The sequence below is a fragment of the Drosophila subobscura genome, chromosome A, assembly GCF_008121235.1.
Source record: "Drosophila subobscura isolate 14011-0131.10 chromosome A, UCBerk_Dsub_1.0, whole genome shotgun sequence".
Taxonomy (NCBI): Eukaryota; Metazoa; Arthropoda; class Insecta; order Diptera; family Drosophilidae; genus Drosophila; species Drosophila subobscura.
The window spans coordinates 22380082-22396725 of NC_048530.1; the positions used below are offsets into that span (position 1 = coordinate 22380082).

Sequence of the window (16644 nt, forward strand, 5' to 3'; positions counted from 1 at the left end):
AAAACCAGTCAGCAGTCGGCAGTCGGCCGTCGGGGTGTCGTCATGACCTAGCTTAATAATGCTCCCAATTTGATGATCCAATCCAAACCGATTCGTTCCAATGCGATGCGTGGCGAGGCGTTCCAAAACGGGTTTCAGGTTTTTTTCGCAGTTATCAAGTTCAATGACAGTCGAAATGAATAGAGGACGACGTCTGTCTGGGTTTGGGTCTGGCTCTCGCTCTGGGTCTCGGTTGCAGCTCAGGGATTGCCTGCACCGAGGATGCGTTGCCCAGCACGCGCCAAACGCGTGAGTTAAACGAACCCAAAACCCGAAATGGCATTCGAACACTTAACAAATAAGCGAGCGAGAATCTTGTCATTCTCCCTTCACATTTGGTCAGGCTGAGAGGCGCTGAGCCACTGATCGCCGCTTGCTCTACCCTGTATGGGCAGTGCTTCACCTCTGGTTCTAATTTCCAATTAGTTTTGATCTTTTCTTTGATCTGCATTTGATCCATTTTAAAGCTTTGATTTTGTTTCTTTTATTCTTTCATGCTAATTGGTCCATGGTTTTGTTTGTATTCTCAAACTAGTTTCTGGCACTCAATTCAATTCTCTTCTGCTCCAGTTTCTATTCCGGACTTATTTTATTCTCATCTTTGCTTTGTCCGTTTTCATCCCTTCTTCTACTTTCGCTCTTTGCTGTGTTAAGTTTTACATTTAATAATTTTGTTTAGGTATTTCTTTAAGCTTTTATTTTTTGCTTCTTTTATTCTAATTGCATTCCATCATTTGGTTCATAATTTATTCAGGAGTTTAATTCAATTTTGTGCTCTTGGGTTTTACTCCTCTGCGCCTAAACTTTCGCTTCCTTGTGCAACCATTTGTGCAGCATTTTCCAATTCATTTTTTGATCAACTTCAATTATTTTCACCCTTACATTTCCATGCATTAAAGTCCTGAGGAGCCGAAAGCGTCTACAGGGTATGCAGTTTTTATGGCATCAAGTACAGGCTGGGGTACAGCTACAGGTACAGCTGGGTGGGGACAGCATTTGATGGGAGTTTAACAGCAGCAGCGACACCTAAAAAGGCACCTCCCTGCTGTGGCGCCTGAGTCACTCCGTTGGGTGTGCGCTGCAGGGCCGTGGCTTAAAAGCAACTCCCATCCCCACTGCCAACTCATTTGAGTCCATCAATGGCCCCAATGCAGTCCACCATGTGCAGTCCAGAGACCCTACTGACCGGCTGCCTCCTCCTGCCGCTGCTCCTGCTGGACGCAGCTCAGGCGATCGGCAATCAGAGGCTTCTGCAGCAGCTGCAGCAGGTGGGCTTCGTCAATCTGCTGGAGCAGGCCACGCGACCCAATGGTGAGTGGCAGCCGAGATGAAGCGAGATCTCCGTCTAATGGTTTTCAATTCTGGTGCTGCAGTGCCCCAGGACCTGGCCACATACGACTTCATAGTGGTGGGAGCAGGGGCCGCTGGCTGCACGGTCGCCGCTCGTCTCTCGGAGAATCCCGGCTGGAAGGTGGCGCTCCTCGAGGCGGGCGGTGTGGAGAACATTGGCCACTTGACGCCCGTCCTGGCCGGCTATCTGCAGCAGACGGCCTCCAACTGGGGCTACCGCTCCGTGCCGCAGCGCCTCTCCTGCCAGGCCATGAACAACCAGGAGTGCGCCCTGCCCCGCGGCAAGGTCCTGGGCGGCACCAGCTCCATCAACTACATGATCTACAATCGCGGCAACAGGCGGGACTTCGATGGCTGGGCCGCCGCCGGCAACCCCGGCTGGAGCTACGACGAGGTCCTGCCCTACTTCCTGCGCAGCGAGTCCGCCCAGCTGCAGGGGCTGGAGCAGTCGCCGTACCACAACCGCAGCGGACCCCTCAGCGTGGAGTACGTGCGCTTCCGCACCCAGCTGGTGGATGCCTTCGTGGCGGCTTCGGTGGAGGCGGGTCTGCCCCGCACCGACTACAACGGCGAGTCGCAGCTGGGCGTCTCCTATGTGCAGGCCACGACGCGCAACGGCAGGCGGCACAGCGCCTACGCGGCGTACATCAAGCCGGTGCGGGACTACCGCAAGTCCAATCTGCACATCTTCATCTTCTCGCAGGCCACGCGGCTGCTCATCGATGCGGAGACAAGGTCTGCCTACGGCGTGGAGTTCCGCCACAAGGATCGGGTCTATACGTTCAAGGCCCGCAAGGAGGTCATCCTGTCGGCGGGGGCCTTCAACTCCCCGCAGCTGCTGATGCTGTCGGGCATCGGGCCGGCGGACAACCTGAAGGCCATTGGAGTGCCCCTCGTGCAGGCGCTGCCGGTGGGGAAGCGGCTCTACGATCACATGTGCCACTTCGGGCCCACCTTCGTGACCAACACCACGGGCCAGACGACCTTCACGTCCCGCGTGACGGCCGGGGAGGTGCTGTCGTTCCTGCTGGCGGGAAATCCGGCCACGAAGCTCAGCACCATTGGCGGCGTGGAGGCACTGGCCTTCCTGAAGACAGGCCGCTCGCCCCTGCCCCAGGACTGGCCCGACATCGAGCTGATCATGGTGGCGGGCAGCCTGGCCAGTGACGAGGGCACTGCCCTCAAGCTGGGGGCCAACTTCAAGGATGAGATCTACGACAGCATGTACAGGCAGCTGGCCCTCAGGCAGCAGGATCACTTCACCCTTCTGGTGATGCAATTCCATCCGCAGAGCGTCGGCCGCCTCTGGCTGCGGGATCGCAATCCCTTGGGCTGGCCCAAGATCGATCCCAAGTACTTTGTGGCCGAGGAGGATGTGGAGTACATCCTGGATGGCATCAAGGCGGCCATTCGCATCGCCCAGATGCCCGCCCTGCAGTCGATTGGTGCGCGGCTCCTGGAGCGCCCTGTGCCCGGCTGCGAGTCCCTGCCCTTCGCCTCCGACGACTACTGGCGCTGCTCCATCCGGCACCTCTCGTACACGCTGCACCACCAGGTGGCCACCTGTCGCATGGGTCCCTCGAGCGATCCCAGCGCCGTGGTCAGTGCCCAGCTGCGGGTGCACGGCATGAGGCGGCTGCGGGTGGTGGACACGAGCATCATTCCCGTGCCGCCCACGGCCCACACCAATGCGGCGGCCTTCATGATCGGCGAGAAGGCAGCGGACATGATACGCTCCGACTGGAGCTGAGTATTAGAGGAGAGGAGCGGAGTGGAGCGGAGTGGAGTGGAGCGGAGCGGGAGGCTTACTTGGAGAGTTAATTAAATGGAATTACCTTAACGAGTCCGTCTGTCCTGCTAGACAGCCGTTTTCTACGTGTGTGTGAAGCAGGCGAGGGCGGCTGTGGGGTAGGCATAGGCCCTGGGGGTTGGGCTGCCTGGAGAGTGCATTAACCCAAGACCGCGACCGCACAAGGGTTGAAAAGCCGCACAGCAGGCACTGGCCTCACCATCATCATCAACAACAACAGGGGGTGGTTTGACTCGGAAGCTGGTGGGGTCTATCTGTGTCGATGGAGACGGAGGTGGAGTTGCAGAAGGGTGGAGGGGTGGAGGGGAGCTTGACATGCAGTGTCATCAGGGTTGTGCGCATACAAGTGGTTATCACTGTGCTTGTGCTTCCTTTTTCCTCAGTGCTATGTAAAATATTCAATGTGCCCCATACCCAGGACACAGGAGGCGGAAAGCTGTACTGCTGATGCTCATCGAAGCTTTTTTATATGTTTTTATAAATTTGTACCATTTTAAATAGATCTATAATATGTTCAAGGTGTATTTGCCCAGTAGAACACTAAACTTGTGCCCGACATGTACCCGTTTTGTTATGGGAAACTTGCACGCAGAAAATCCGCGTATATGTAGGAACAGAGGAAAAGGCAACAGTGGAGAGGAGAATTATTATAAATACTTTAGCTAATAAAAATATTAAGTATGCATTCCTAGGCAAACGTTCCTTCAATATATCAACACGAATTATCATAAATTCTCTGAATTTTAAAGCGAAATTTGCATTTGGCAGCCAGCCCTGGCTTACCCTTGCTGCCTGTCGCCCTGTCAACATGCGGCTTTCTAATTGCAACGTTTGAAAATAAGTCAACAGGCGGCTGCACAGACTTTACACACACACACACACACACACACTGCACCGCCACAAAGGGTGTTCATGTACATGAATGTATGAATGTGTTGAGAGGGTTGAGAACTTACCTGAAACAATTAACGCCTCATTCGGACCCGTAGTGTGTATGTTGCCCATTTTAGATGGATGTTTCGGGTGGGTGTTTTCTTTTCTATTCGATTTGTATATCCAAAAAGCTCCGCTCACTTCTCGTTTTCCTGCTCTAAACGGAGAAACAACAACAAAAGTCGTAGATAAAAAAAGGGGAAATTAAACTTCGATGGCCGAGGTTTTAGATGCACTTCCATACAAACACTTGAAACGGGATAACTATGGTCATATTTTCACTTTTCCTATTCGCGGTGCTATTTTTGTGCTCCTAATTGTGTGTTTTGCGGCTCTCTTTTATGCACGAAAACTAACTGTAAAACGCTATGATCGGGTGTGCATAATACAGTTTGGAGGGCAGCAAAGTGGTTTAATGAAGGCAGAGGATCACCGCAAATGGGAAGGGTATTCGGTAATGGAATGAACGAATGTGTGAGCTTTTAGTAACGCGGCCCGCAGGTATGCTACGAGGTTTCTCTCCCCAAATTGTTGTTGCTGCTTTTCGTTTTGAGTTCGTCTCGTCTGGTCTGGTCTCCTCTCTTCTGTTTTGCTTTTATCATTTATCGTATTTTTTTATCTCTTGCTTTTAGAAGCTTTCTGCTTTGGGGCGGCGTCTCCAGCAACTTGTTTAGCATACAAAATATGTACATACATATGTACATATCTACATACATGTACGCATATGTATGTACATGTGTATGTACACACACACTCGATCAGATGGAATGTGCAAAACGGAATTGAATTAATCTGAACAAATTCTCAGTTTTCAATACAAAAGTAGAAATCCCCGCTGCGGGGTTCCACTTGATAAACTTTTGCGCGTGATTTGTTTTTATTGTTCATAAAGATGTGCATATGTATGTATGCATGTATGCACTACATGTGTATATATCTTAATCAAAGTTCAAATAAAAGAAACGCGAGTTTCTGGCAAAAAATAGAACAGCGCACCCAGTGGTGAGGGATGGTGGGTAGGGTCGCAGCCGGGCCATGGCAGGGGGCGGCATGACGTAAACGTTGAAAGTGAAATGCGAGCGAAGGGTATATTCAATATAAGGTAGTGGAGGGCCCCATCAAAAACAGTTTCCATTGCGTACCAGAATTGGACGCGTGCCGGAAGAAGCTCTGCGTGTGCGTAGCAGCATTCATGTGCGTGTGTGTGTGTACCCACAGAGCGGCAATGCCTAACCTTGCGCTCAATATACCTTGGGGAGGGCTGGTCGAAGAAGAGAGCAAGAACGAGAGCGAGAGAGAGAGTTTGGGAGTGTGTGGGAGAGAGTGTGTTTGCAGGGGAGAGTGGCTTATCAATGAGCTCATCATTGCTTGGCGTGCCCCTGCACCCCTCACCAGTGCACGAGAACTATTCAGATTAGAACAAAAAGATAGAAAAAGGGAATCACAAAAGAGACCAAAACACCAAGAACACTCAAACACACACACACACATACTGGGGAGATATTTAACCCTTAGTTAATAATTCTGATTGGGGGTTGCTGAGACGCCGCAGGGTCTAATAGGAGGTAAACAATGTTTTGTTATTGCGACCTGCTGCTGCTGTTGCTGTACCGCCGCCCCACTCTTAGCCTCTCCTACAGCACCTAAATCCCCGATTTTGACTATAGCCATTGAAATTATCAGATTTAGTTGGGCAGAGACCCGGCTCAAAACAACAATCGCGCGCGTAGAGGAAACAGCATCCCACAGGCGGCCGCATTTGTTTGCGACGTTTTTCGATTGTTCGATTCCATTTTTCACTCACAGAACAGCAAGAAAAATATTTGAAAAAAATGCGCCGGGGGGCAAACGCGCACAATTTGAATTGATCTGAGTATCGGCTCCAATTTATTGTTATTGTTTTCAATTAATATTAATTTATTATTGAAAATTTACCGCACAAGAAATCGCACAAACTCCGTAAACCGTCCGTCCGTCGTGAAGGATATTCGATATATATAGGTATATCGATAGGTGTCAATATATTTTAAGCAAATATATTTGTTGGCTTGCAGTAGCAACGATATTCCTGTGCGATAAGCATTAATCGATTGATGACACAGTGCAACATCAGCAGCTGTGTCGCTTGCCTTTGAATTATCCCAATTAAAAAATTAAAAAAAAGTTTTTTTTATTGATGCAGCCAACGGACCAAAGTTATATCACGAACCAACTCCCCTAAAGTGTATAAACCAAATCCAGCTTGATATAAAAATCAAGCCAAAATATCGCAGCATTTAATGCGATCGATGTAGCTTGTGAAAATCCCATCACTAGAGACTACATTGTTGTTGTTTTAAATTAGATAAGTCGGTGGAAAGAAATAAATTTATTAAAATGAACAGAATTTGCCAAACATTGTTGCGTCAGAGCTACGCGCGTGCCCCACTAGCCGGCAACCATGTGGCGGCCACAGCAGCACGTTCCATGCGCTGGTACAGCGCCGATGCCACCCCACCGGCATCCGCGGCCGATGTTGTGGACAAATCCACGCTCGAGAAGCTGGTGCGCACCAACAAGGTGGTCGTCTTCATGAAGGGCAATCCACAGGCACCACGCTGCGGCTTCAGCAACGCCGTTGTGCAGATCATGCGTATGCATGGCGTACAATACGACGCCCACGATGTCCTCCAGAACGAGGCCCTGCGTCAAGGTGAGTCCGAGTATTTCACAATGCGAAGTTTATCCACTTAAGCGCATCTTCTTGCAGGCGTCAAGGAGTACACTGACTGGCCCACCATCCCCCAGGTGTTCATCGATGGCGAGTTCGTTGGCGGCTGTGACATTTTGATGCAATTGCATCAAAGCGGAGATCTGATTGAGGAGCTGAAGAAGGTCGGCATTATCTCCGAGCTTCTGAAGGCAGAGGAGGCCAAGCAGGAGCCCAATGCGGAGGAAAAGAAAAAGTAGTGACCGACAGATCATCCAAACACAAAACACCTCCCCCTACAAACCTAATTGTTAGCAATTGTTTATTATTAAATGTTTAACTGATACAGAGACTAATGATAGCAAAAAGTGCCCATCATTTGGAACCACCTGGCCGCTGCTCGTCTATGCGCTGCAGCGCGGCCAGAATCTTGTCATGGGCCTCGTGCGCCAGCTCGCTCACCTGCAAAATCTCGCAACATTGTCGCTGGTACTCGACATTTGCCATATTTACCACAATCTGCATGAGGTTGTCCGCTATGGAGCGACGCAGCACATCTTCTGGCGGCATCGGTGGCGCCAGGCGACGTGGACGCCGCATGGGCATAGGCGGCGTTGGCGTTCCTATCAGCAGGTCGTCATCCGTCAGCTGTTGCGATTGCGGCTGCGAGTACGGCTCAGGCTGGGTCTCGAGCTGCGGCTCCGAATCGGTCTCCCAATGTGGCTTCTCCTTTGTTTCCATCTTGTGGCGATGGCCCTGCAGCGTGCACTTACCACTTATCTGAATTTCATCAGTTTTTAAGAATCCAATTACTTTATTTGTTTAGCGCATGCAAAATATAACTGTTAATGCACTTTGTGAAGAGTCTATCGAAGATCAATTGACTATCGAGATCGGGGGTCATGCTTAACCCTTGTGTTTCGGCAAGAAATTAAAGCCCTGCAATTGTTGAGTTTGGTTTGTTTTATATTTTTGCCTTGTTTTCTTGCAAAGAATTGTTCATGGGCGTATTAACCGTTTTCTGGTGAGTATGTAATTTTTAATTAATAATCAATTTTAAATTCACATTTTAGCTATTAATTAATTGTATGTACATATATTTAACTTGATAAAGTTTAAACAAATAGTTGTTTAATTAAAAGTGCTAAAAATTTAAAAATGTTTGAAAGCTTTTAAAATTCTTGAACAATTGTTTATGTCTTCGAATCAAGTGTTGATATATGAAAATAAAACTAAAAATTATATCAAGATTTTTTTAACCCCTGTATAAATTTCCCATAATGTTTGCAATAATAATAACATCACATTTTTATGTTTCCTTTAATGAAATATTACTTCTGATAAGAAATTATGAGAACAATATTACATTTTATCTAGATTAAAATCTTTTGTGATCTGCTTTAAACGAAAGAAAAATGTCCAAGTTTGATTTGTTGTCACAATTTTGATTTATTTTTAAATATAATGTATATATTTAATCGATATAATATAGTTCAGTATATTTAATTACATACAATATAATACATATTGATTTAGTTGGTTTTTTGTTTTGTTTTGTTTTGCTTTTTTTATCTCTTTTCGTATTGTTTTATGTCGATTGCTTGTCGTTTGTTGTTATATGGTATTGTACTCCCTATTTCGTTGCCGCCATAAATAGCCACTGCTTGCTGGTTGCTTGCTGCTCGTTCTATGTCTGTGTGGTGTGCGAAACGTAGGAAGTAATAATTGTAATAATAATAATAATAGTAATAAAAAAAAACTTATGCGATAACTTGCTTATTAGTTAACAATATAATCAAATTTGTTAAAAGCGATATGCCATTTATGTAAAAAAGTTAGTTTCTTGTTAGTGGTTTGCTTTGTGTTTAATACTTCTAAAGTTCAGCTTTGAAAGTAAACAGCGGATTGGAACAATGTATACATCTGGGGGGGGGAGGGTGAGGTTATATGGATGTGGATCCGATCCAAAGTCCGTTCTGCTCTTAGTTGCCTGCCTGCCTGCGATTGCGATTGCTGTTGCGATTGTGCGTGAGTGGATGAGTGGAGAGAGGAAGGAGTACGGAGCCCGCACAAGGGTTAAGCACACGGCTGATCGCTGGTCCGCGATCGCTCACACAATCGACGACTTGTCCAGAATGGACGAGGTGTCCAACAAGTATTCGGTGCTGCTGCTCAGAATATCGTAGAGCTGGTGGGGCGCATCTCCGGCAATCGGATTGCCGAACGGAAAGAACGAGGAGAGCGTCGACAGCTGCATGGCGCCCCCGACCGAGTTGAGGCTGTTCGTCGGTGTGGCCGCCTTCGGCTTGCGTCGCCTCTCCACCCCGTCCACGTACTCAATGGGCTCGCCATCCTGGTCGACATCTGGCGCACCACCGACACCGCCACCGCCACCGCCTTGGGCGCTGATCAGCTGCTGATTGGGCCTCGGCTCTCCTGTGGCCTCGTAGTAGGCATCGGGAAGATCGTCGAAACTCTGGAGGTCCAGGCAGCGCTGCACCTTGGCTATGTTGCCGAGCAGCAGACGATGGAACAGATCCACCTGGGCCTGGCCACCGCCTCGGATGTCGAGGACGGGCAGCCACCGATAGTAGCACTGATCCCACACGGCCAGATCGAAGATGCGGTGCGCCGGCAGCAGGTACCGGTCCTGCGGCACCGACGAATGCGTTGCAAACAGCTGCGGATTGATGGTGTTGCGCGACGGCGTCGATGCGGCCAATCCCTTCTGGCCCACGGCCAGCGAGCGTCGATTCTGATGGCCCGCCGAGGATGAGTGGGACATTGTCTCGTTCCGCTGGCGCTGGTAGAGCGGATTGCTGAAGAACATCTTGTCCTTGTCGGTGAACTGCTCGCTCCAGTCCCACACGGGACGCAGGACCAGCGGTGAGTCCTTGACGGCGCGCGCCCGCTGCGCCTGGTTGTCGAACTGGAACGTGTCGAAGATGGGCATGAAGCAGGCGTCCCACAGCGTCGTCAGATATGTCTGGGAGAACTCGAACTCGTCGGGGAACTGCTGCAGCAGCTGCCACACGCAGTCGAGGAACAGCAGGAAGACGGGGCTCTGTTCGCTCTCGAGGACATGCTCGCCGCCAAGGGTCGCCGCGTAGACATGTCCGAGCCGACGCTGGAAGGGATGCTCGAGGGCGATCCACTCCTTCTGCACCAGCGACTGGAAGCCATCGATGCTGCGGAAGTGCGGATCGAGCAGCAGCTGGGTCAGGCTGCTGATCACACAGCACAGGTCCCGGCCGTTCGACTCCTGGAGAACACAAGTGGTGGAAGCGCGCAGCGTGGCCGCCGCCTCGCTGGAGAAGCGCAGACACAGAGAGACATAAAACAGCCAATTGGTCTTCTCCAGCAGCCCCAGGTACTTGTCGTCCTGCATCATGAACTTCTCGGGCGTCTCCGGCGTGCAGAGGCGCCTCAGCTTCTGGTATGCGCGCAGTACGTCCTGTGTGCTGGGCAGACGATCCGTTAGCTGGAGCAGCTTCAGCTGCTTGCGCTCGTCACACTTGCGCACCAGCTCCAGCATAATGTTCTCCACCTTTGTGTCCTGCTGGGCCGCCGGCTGTAGCTCGGCCAGGCGCACCAGGGAGGCGGCACTGCTGCCGTAGCTGTACACCCAGAAGGCGGCCCGCGAGTCGCAGAAGGCGCGCGACAGGTCCAGGAAACGCTCGACGCTGCAGCTCTTGGGTATAACGAAGTGCGGCGGCACGGAGTACTTGCCCGCCTGCAGCGGATTCTGCAGCAGCTGGACACTGCTGCTGCTCACCACCTGCCACTCGGTGGCGCCGCAGCGAATCAGCTCCCGCGCCCAATCGTTCTTCGTGGCGTACATGCTGACGCCCGAGGCGCCGAGCGTGGAATAGTACGGCTCGCGGTAGGCATAGGCAAAGCTCAGATCGTGCCGCATCGGATAGGCGAAGCGGACCAGGGCCGATGCTATCAGCTTGCCGTGATCGCTGACCCCGCTCAGCTTCGAGTCCTGCTGCTGGAAGGCGAACTTGAGCAGCCGAAAGTTCTTGCAGATGATGTGCAGCGCGGCAATCCGTCCGTTGATCGTGTGCTGCTTGAAGGGCTCCAGCTTCTTCCGTCGGCTGCTGTTGCTGGCCATGCGCGCCGCCTGCAGCGCACTGGCCGCCCTGCCCAGCTCCGCGATGGTGTAGATCTGGTCGATGTTGTTCAGGGTGACGTCGTTCCGCCCCAGATAGAGGTTCTCCTGGTACAGGTCGCACAGGGGCGCCACTGCCGTCGGTCGTCTGGCATGTAAAGGCACAAATGCCAACTTGAAGTTGGTCACGCTCAGCAGTCCGAAGGTGGCCTCCTTATGCGGCGGATTGGACTCGCTGTTGCCAGCACCGCTGCCGCCATTGCCACTGCCACTGCCACTGTCCATGGGGTCGATGGGCGAGTACATGTAGGCGGGGGCCGAGGCCACAATCTGTTCGCCCTGCAGCAGCCGGGGCCGGGCCAGATGCACGTCCCTCAGGTCGCTGGGCAGGCACCATTCGTTCGTGTCCGCCGTGGCGCGCATATCGCCCGGCAACGGTGCCACATAGCTGGTGAAGGTGTTCCGCTTCCGATGGTCTGGCATCTCGCTGCTGCCGCCGCCAGTGGCCATCGTCCAATTTGTTGCCCTGGCAATTGTTGCTGCGGCACGTCTCTTGAATATTCAATTACTTTTTACTTCCTGTCTGTCTGTCTGGGGGCCCCGTTCCGTTCTGGATTTCGAATTTTTACCGCTACTCAGCACTCGGCTCTCTTCCTGTGCAGCACATCGAACAACAAAAACAACGAAACAAAAAATAATTAATAATATAAAATACACAAAAGCCACAGACAGAGCGGGAGCGGGAGGGAGATATGCAAGAAATTTGGACAAATGTAGTGGGTGAGAGAAGGAGAGCGAGAGAGACAGTGAACATAGACGAAATTAGAATTATCGTTGTGTGATAAGTTTATCAGTCGAACTTACCGTTCCGATTACCACCACCACCTCTTGGATGTGTGCTGTGTGTGTGCGGCCGCTCTAGGTGTTTCTCGTTTCCAGCGATCGGGTTGGGTGAGGGTGTGGGTGTGGATGGTGTGTGTGTGCTATATATTACCTGGTCATCTTTCCGTTATATGCTGTACTCATATGCACACACGATGCCTCTTTAATGTACATTTATTTATTCGTTTATTTTCGTTGTCGCCACAATTATACGCTACTAATACGTACGCACACACACACACAAGCGCGCACACGCATGACACTCACACTTAATGCACTTGGCTAGTGTGCCCGTGCGCGGGTAAGGAGCTAATACCAGCGTCCATTTTAAAACCATCGATATAAATATTAGAAGAAACCTGTACTAGAAATAAATCAAATATGAATCAAATAAATGGACAAGGTATAAAAAGCAAGGTGCATTTTCCCTGTAAAATTGCGGATAGAGGACATACATATCTAATATAACTTGACCAACGATAACTAAGTTCTAAAGAAAAAGACTTTGAAGATGGGAAAATATTGGATGTAGCTAACTTTATGAATTATTTTTCTAGACGCGTTTATCGGCTTTCAGTCCAAGAATTGAGTCACCATTTTAGATCAAATTAGGTTTTACAACACACAAAACCAACAAACTTGGATGTGAAAATTGTAACCATCGATCATTTGGCAGCTGAACTGAATGCAGCCCTATGTATCGATAGCTTGATCGTTTATATTCCATATCTACCTCTCCACATCGTGGCTGGCGGTTTCCCCTTCCAACACACAACACACAAAAGACCAACACACACAAACAACACCAAACAGAACAAGGTAGGCGGCTTCGACCGCAAAAACAAAAAATCTAAAACAAAACGGGAGCACCGGCAGTCGAAATTGTATTGTGAAACAGACACGTGAATGTTTTGGCCGCGTCAACTTACAGATAAAAAAATAAAATTTCTAAATTACATATTCAGACAGTCAGCGACAAATTTTCAGTATCGTTTCCAACCGCAGCAGCAGCAGCAGCAGCAGCAACCACGACACCGAGTCGACAACAGCAGCGCTCAATTATTAAGAGGCCACAGTCGAGCTCCGTGGCAACAGCGAACCTACAGTGGAATGGCGGAGCAAGTGACATATCTGGATGTGCCCGATAAGTCGGAGAACGACAAGAAATTGTACAAGTAAGTGAAATGGAACGACAAGACGGTCCGTCAATTGACCCTCCTCATGTGTCTGCTTTTGTGTAGATCCCTGGTGTTGGCCAACGGTCTGCATGCTTTGATCGTCTCGGATCCCAGCCCGGTGCCCGATGATGGCATCAGCAGCACCGAGTCGTCGGAGGAAGGGGAAAAGCTGAGCGAGTCCAGCAGCAGCTCCTCCGACTCCAGCAGCGAAACCAATTCGGTGACCTCGGAGAGCGGCAGCCAGGCAAGCAGCGAAACTGGCGACGAAAAGTTGGCCGCCTGTGCCCTGATGGTGGACTACGGCTCGTTCGCCGAGCCGCGCAATTACCAGGGACTGGCCCACTTCCTGGAGCACATGATCTTCATGGGCAGCGAGAAGTATCCGGAGGAGAACATCTTCGATGCGCACGTCAAGAAATGCGGCGGCTTCAGCAATGCCAACACCGACTGCGAGGACACGCTCTTCTACTTCGAGGTGGCCGAGAAGCATCTGGACTCGAGTCTGGACTACTTCACAGCCCTGCTGAAGCATCCGCTGATGAAGCAGGAGGCCATGCAGCGCGAGCGCATCTCCGTCGACTCTGAGTTCCAGCAGATAGCCCAAGACGACGAGACGCGCCGCGACCAGCTGCTGGCCAGCCTGGCCACCGAAAACTATCCGCACGGCACCTTCACCTGGGGCAACCTGAAGACCCTCAAGGACAACGTGGACGATGATGCGCTGTACAAGGTGCTGCACGAGATCCGGCGGGAGCATTACTCGGCCAACCGCATGTACGTCTGCCTGCAGGCCCGCCTGCCCCTCGACGAGCTGGAGGCCATGGTGGTGCGCCACTTTGCCGAAATCGTGCGCAACGACAGCAAGGCGCCGGACTTGACGAAGTTCGATTATCGGCAAGCCTTCCGTCCGGAGTTCCACGAGCAAGTGTTCTTCGTGAAGCCCGTGGAGAATGAGTGCAAGGTGGAGCTGACCTGGGTGCTGCCCAGTGTCCGTCAGTACTATCGCAGCAAGCCCGATCAGTTCCTCTCCTACCTGCTCGGCACCGAGGGCAAGGGCAGTCTCTGCGCCTACCTGCGGCGCCGCCTCTGGGCCCTCCAGCTGATAGCCGGCATAGACGAGAACGGCTTCGATCTGAACACCATGTACTCGCTGTTCAATGTGTGCATCTACCTGACGGACGAGGGCTTCAAGCACATCGACGAGGTGCTGGCCGCCACCTTTGCCTACGTGAAGCTCTTCTCCAACTGCGGCTCACTGCGGCAGCTGTACGAGGAGCAGCAGGCCATCGAGGAGACCAATTTCCGGTTTCAAGCGCAGCGACCGGCCTTCGACAATGTGCAGGATCTGGTCTTCAACAGCAAGTACTTCCCGCCCAAGGATGTGCTCACCGGCAAGGAGCTCTACTACAGCTACGACGAGCAGCAGCTCAACGAGCTGATCGGACATCTGAACGAGTTCAAGTTCAATCTGATGATCACCTCGCAGGACAAGTACGAGGGCATTGCCTACGACAAGCAGGAGGCGTGGTTCGGCACCGAGTACACCACCGTGCCCATGCCGGCCAAGTGGAAGCAGCTGTGGACCGACTCGAAGCCCATGGAGCAGCTCTTTCTGCCCGAACCCAATCGCTTTGTGGCCCACGACTTCAAGCTGTTCTGGAGCGCAAAAGGCAAGCCCGATCTGCCCGCCCATCCCAAGAAACTGCTCAAGACTGACACGTGCGAGCTGTGGTTCCGGCAGGATGACAAATTCGAGCTGCCCGAGGCCTACATGGCCTTCTACTTTATCTCACCGCTGCAGCGGCAGAGTGCCAAGAAGTAAGCTCCATCCTGAACGCTCCACTCCACACCTTTTGCCTAATAATCTCTCTCCCCACAGTGATGCGATGTGCGCCTTGTACGAGGAGTTGGTTAAATTCAACGTTTGCGAGGAGCTCTATCCGGCGACCAGTGCCGGGCTGAGCTACAGCTTCAGTGCCGGGGAGAAGGGTCTGCTGCTGAAGGTCTCCGGCTACAATGAGAAGCTCCATTTGATTGTGGAGGCCATTGCCCAGGGCATGGTCAACGTGGCGGACACCCTCGACGAGGGCACACTGTCGGCCTTCATCAAGAACCAGCGCAAGGCGTACTTCAACAACCTGATCAAGCCGCGTGCCCTCAACCGGTAAGCTGTCGTCTCTCTCTTTTTCGTGTGCCATAAATGGGAATCTATTATCTCCCGCAGGGATATCCGCTTGTGTGTGCTGGAGCATATTCGCTGGCTGACAATCGACAAGTTCAAGGCGCTCAATGACATCACGCTCGAGGACATGAGGGAGTTTGCGCGCAAGTTCCCGCAGGAGTTGTACGTGCAGGCGCTCATTCAGGGCAACTACACGGAGGAGTCGGCCCACAATGTGCTGAATGCGGTGCTCAGTCGCCTCAACTGCCAGAAGATTAAGGAGCGTCAGTACGTGGAGGATCGCACGGTGCAGCTGCCGCTGGGCAGTCACACCATCCGCTGCCACGCCCTCAACAGCAGCGACACGAACACGGTGATCACGAACTACTATCAAATCGGACCGAATTCGGTGCGCGTGGAGAGCATCCTCGACCTGCTGATGATGTTCGTCGATGAGCCGCTGTTCGATCATCTGCGGACCAAGGAGCAGCTCGGCTACCACGTGGGCGCCACGGTGCGCGTCAATTACGGCAGTGCCGGCTACACGATTATGGTGAATTCGCAGGAGACAAAAACAACGGCCAGCTACGTTGAGGAGCGCATCGAAGCGTTCCGCCTCAAGATGCTGCAAATTCTCAAGAAATTGCCAATGGAGGACTACGTCAGCAGCAGGGAGTCGCTGATCAAGCTGAAGCTGGTCGCCGACATGGCCCTGTCCACGGAGATGGGCCGCAACTGGGAGGAGATCATCAACGGGGACTATCTCTTCGATCGCAATCGCAAGCAGGTCGAAGTGCTGCGCACCCTCAACAAGGAGGACATCATCAGCTTCCTCATCGACACGGATGCCAACAATTTGCGCAAGCTATCGGTGCAGGTCATTGGACATCGTCCAGTGGGCATGAACGAGCCTCTGCTGACTGTTGCGGATGATAATGATGCGGTCAAGGCTGCTGGCGCGGAGCTCAGCGACGAAGAAATGCCCGAAGATGACGACGACGACGATGACGATCAACTGTTCGAGGCGCTGGCCAACAAAATGAGCATTGTATTCCTGCCAAAGGACGGTGACAGCTCCACCATTACAGACATTTCCGAGTTTAAGAGCGGCCTCGAGGTCTACCCCACGCTTGAGGCGCACCAGCAAGGCGCGGAAATCAATCGAACTGTTCGCATTGAGGATGCTCTGAGCAATACGTGAGCCGGACAACCAGACACAGACACAGACACAGAGATCGACGCCAGGCACGCCTGACCAAGTCAGACTCGAGACACTTCTTCACCCCACGGGAAATGCATTTTGTTTCAATTATGGAACACCTCAGACGATCATTTTTGCAATCGAAATGAATAGAGTAACCAAAACACTTTATATGCTGTATGAATAAACAATTCAATTAACAAGTAAAAACGTTCAATTTGCAATTGCTTTGGCTTTGGCTTTGGCACGTGCCTGCTGCTGGCCTTTTGTGGCTGGAAGCAAAACGA

General features: G+C 51.6%; 6 protein-coding genes across 9 annotated transcripts in view; 3 read left to right on the plus strand and 3 right to left on the minus strand.

Moving 5' to 3' along the window:
• The window catches only part of LOC117903628 (flotillin-2), an 87266-nt gene extending 81149 nt beyond the window's left edge, over positions 1-6117 (minus strand). For all 3 annotated transcript variants that reach the window (XM_034815918.1, XM_034815908.1, XM_034815900.1), the window contains exons 1-2: positions 6068-6117; positions 4156-4289 (exon numbers count right to left, since the gene is read on the minus strand). In XM_034815918.1, coding sequence (XP_034671809.1) covers positions 4156-4204 — 49 coding nt within the window. In that variant the 5' untranslated portion in view covers positions 4205-4289; positions 6068-6117. The remainder of the gene's footprint in view (positions 1-4155; positions 4290-6067) is intronic.
• On the plus strand, positions 1352-3197 carry LOC117903599 (glucose dehydrogenase [FAD, quinone]). The gene has a single exon (XM_034815844.1). It carries the CDS (start codon positions 1367-1369, stop codon positions 3137-3139), a length of 1773 nt encoding a protein of 590 aa, XP_034671735.1. The 5' UTR covers positions 1352-1366; the 3' UTR covers positions 3140-3197.
• Positions 6118-6440: 323 nt separating the features above from the next.
• Positions 6441-7177, plus strand: LOC117902550 (glutaredoxin-related protein 5, mitochondrial). The gene is made up of 2 exons (XM_034813993.1): positions 6441-6824; positions 6882-7177. The coding sequence occupies exons 1-2, from the start codon at positions 6509-6511 to the stop codon at positions 7079-7081; spliced, it is 516 nt and encodes a 171-aa protein (XP_034669884.1). The 5' UTR covers positions 6441-6508; the 3' UTR covers positions 7082-7177.
• Positions 7130-7724, minus strand: LOC117902560. The gene has a single exon (XM_034814005.1). It carries the CDS (start codon positions 7560-7562, stop codon positions 7197-7199), a length of 366 nt encoding a protein of 121 aa, XP_034669896.1. The 5' UTR covers positions 7563-7724; the 3' UTR covers positions 7130-7196.
• Positions 7725-8324: 600 nt separating this feature from the next.
• LOC117903808 (myotubularin-related protein 10-B) lies at positions 8325-12101 on the minus strand. Of its 2 annotated transcripts, none has more exons than XM_034816244.1 (2): positions 11800-12101; positions 8325-11585 (listed from the first exon to the last, which is right to left on the minus strand). In XM_034816244.1, the coding sequence occupies exon 2, from the start codon at positions 11443-11445 to the stop codon at positions 8932-8934; it is 2514 nt and encodes an 837-aa protein (XP_034672135.1). In that variant the 5' UTR covers positions 11446-11585; positions 11800-12101; the 3' UTR covers positions 8325-8931. The 2 variants fall into 2 exon arrangements, with proteins under 2 accessions (XP_034672135.1, XP_034672134.1); XM_034816243.1 differs by having other exon boundaries at positions 8326-11589.
• Positions 12102-12647: 546 nt separating this feature from the next.
• Positions 12648-16567, plus strand: LOC117903806 (nardilysin-like). Its single transcript, XM_034816240.1, has 4 exons — positions 12648-12992; positions 13059-14813; positions 14875-15159; positions 15220-16567. Exons 1-4 carry the CDS (start codon positions 12724-12726, stop codon positions 16355-16357), a joined length of 3447 nt encoding a protein of 1148 aa, XP_034672131.1. The 5' UTR covers positions 12648-12723; the 3' UTR covers positions 16358-16567.
• Positions 16568-16644: the final 77 nt, after the last annotated feature.

Bases quoted from the DNA above. Each gene is read 5' to 3' on its own strand.
- LOC117902560 (XM_034814005.1), bottom strand. From the start codon at position 7,562: ATGGAAACAAAGGAGAAGCCACATTGGGAGACCGATTCGGAGCCGCAG.
- LOC117902550 (XM_034813993.1), top strand. From the start codon at position 6,509: ATGAACAGAATTTGCCAAACATTGTTGCGTCAGAGCTACGCGCGTGCC. The intron at 6,825-6,881 runs GTGAGTCCGAGT...ATCTTCTTGCAG, and splicing joins GAACGAGGCCCTGCGTCAAG to GCGTCAAGGAGTACACTGAC.
- LOC117903599 (XM_034815844.1), top strand. From the start codon at position 1,367: ATGAAGCGAGATCTCCGTCTAATGGTTTTCAATTCTGGTGCTGCAGTG.
- LOC117903806 (XM_034816240.1), top strand. From the start codon at position 12,724: ATGTTTTGGCCGCGTCAACTTACAGATAAAAAAATAAAATTTCTAAAT. The intron at 12,993-13,058 runs GTAAGTGAAATG...GCTTTTGTGTAG, and splicing joins AACGACAAGAAATTGTACAA to ATCCCTGGTGTTGGCCAACG. The intron at 15,160-15,219 runs GTAAGCTGTCGT...TATCTCCCGCAG, and splicing joins AAGCCGCGTGCCCTCAACCG to GGATATCCGCTTGTGTGTGC.
- LOC117903808 (XM_034816244.1), bottom strand. From the start codon at position 11,445: ATGGCCACTGGCGGCGGCAGCAGCGAGATGCCAGACCATCGGAAGCGG.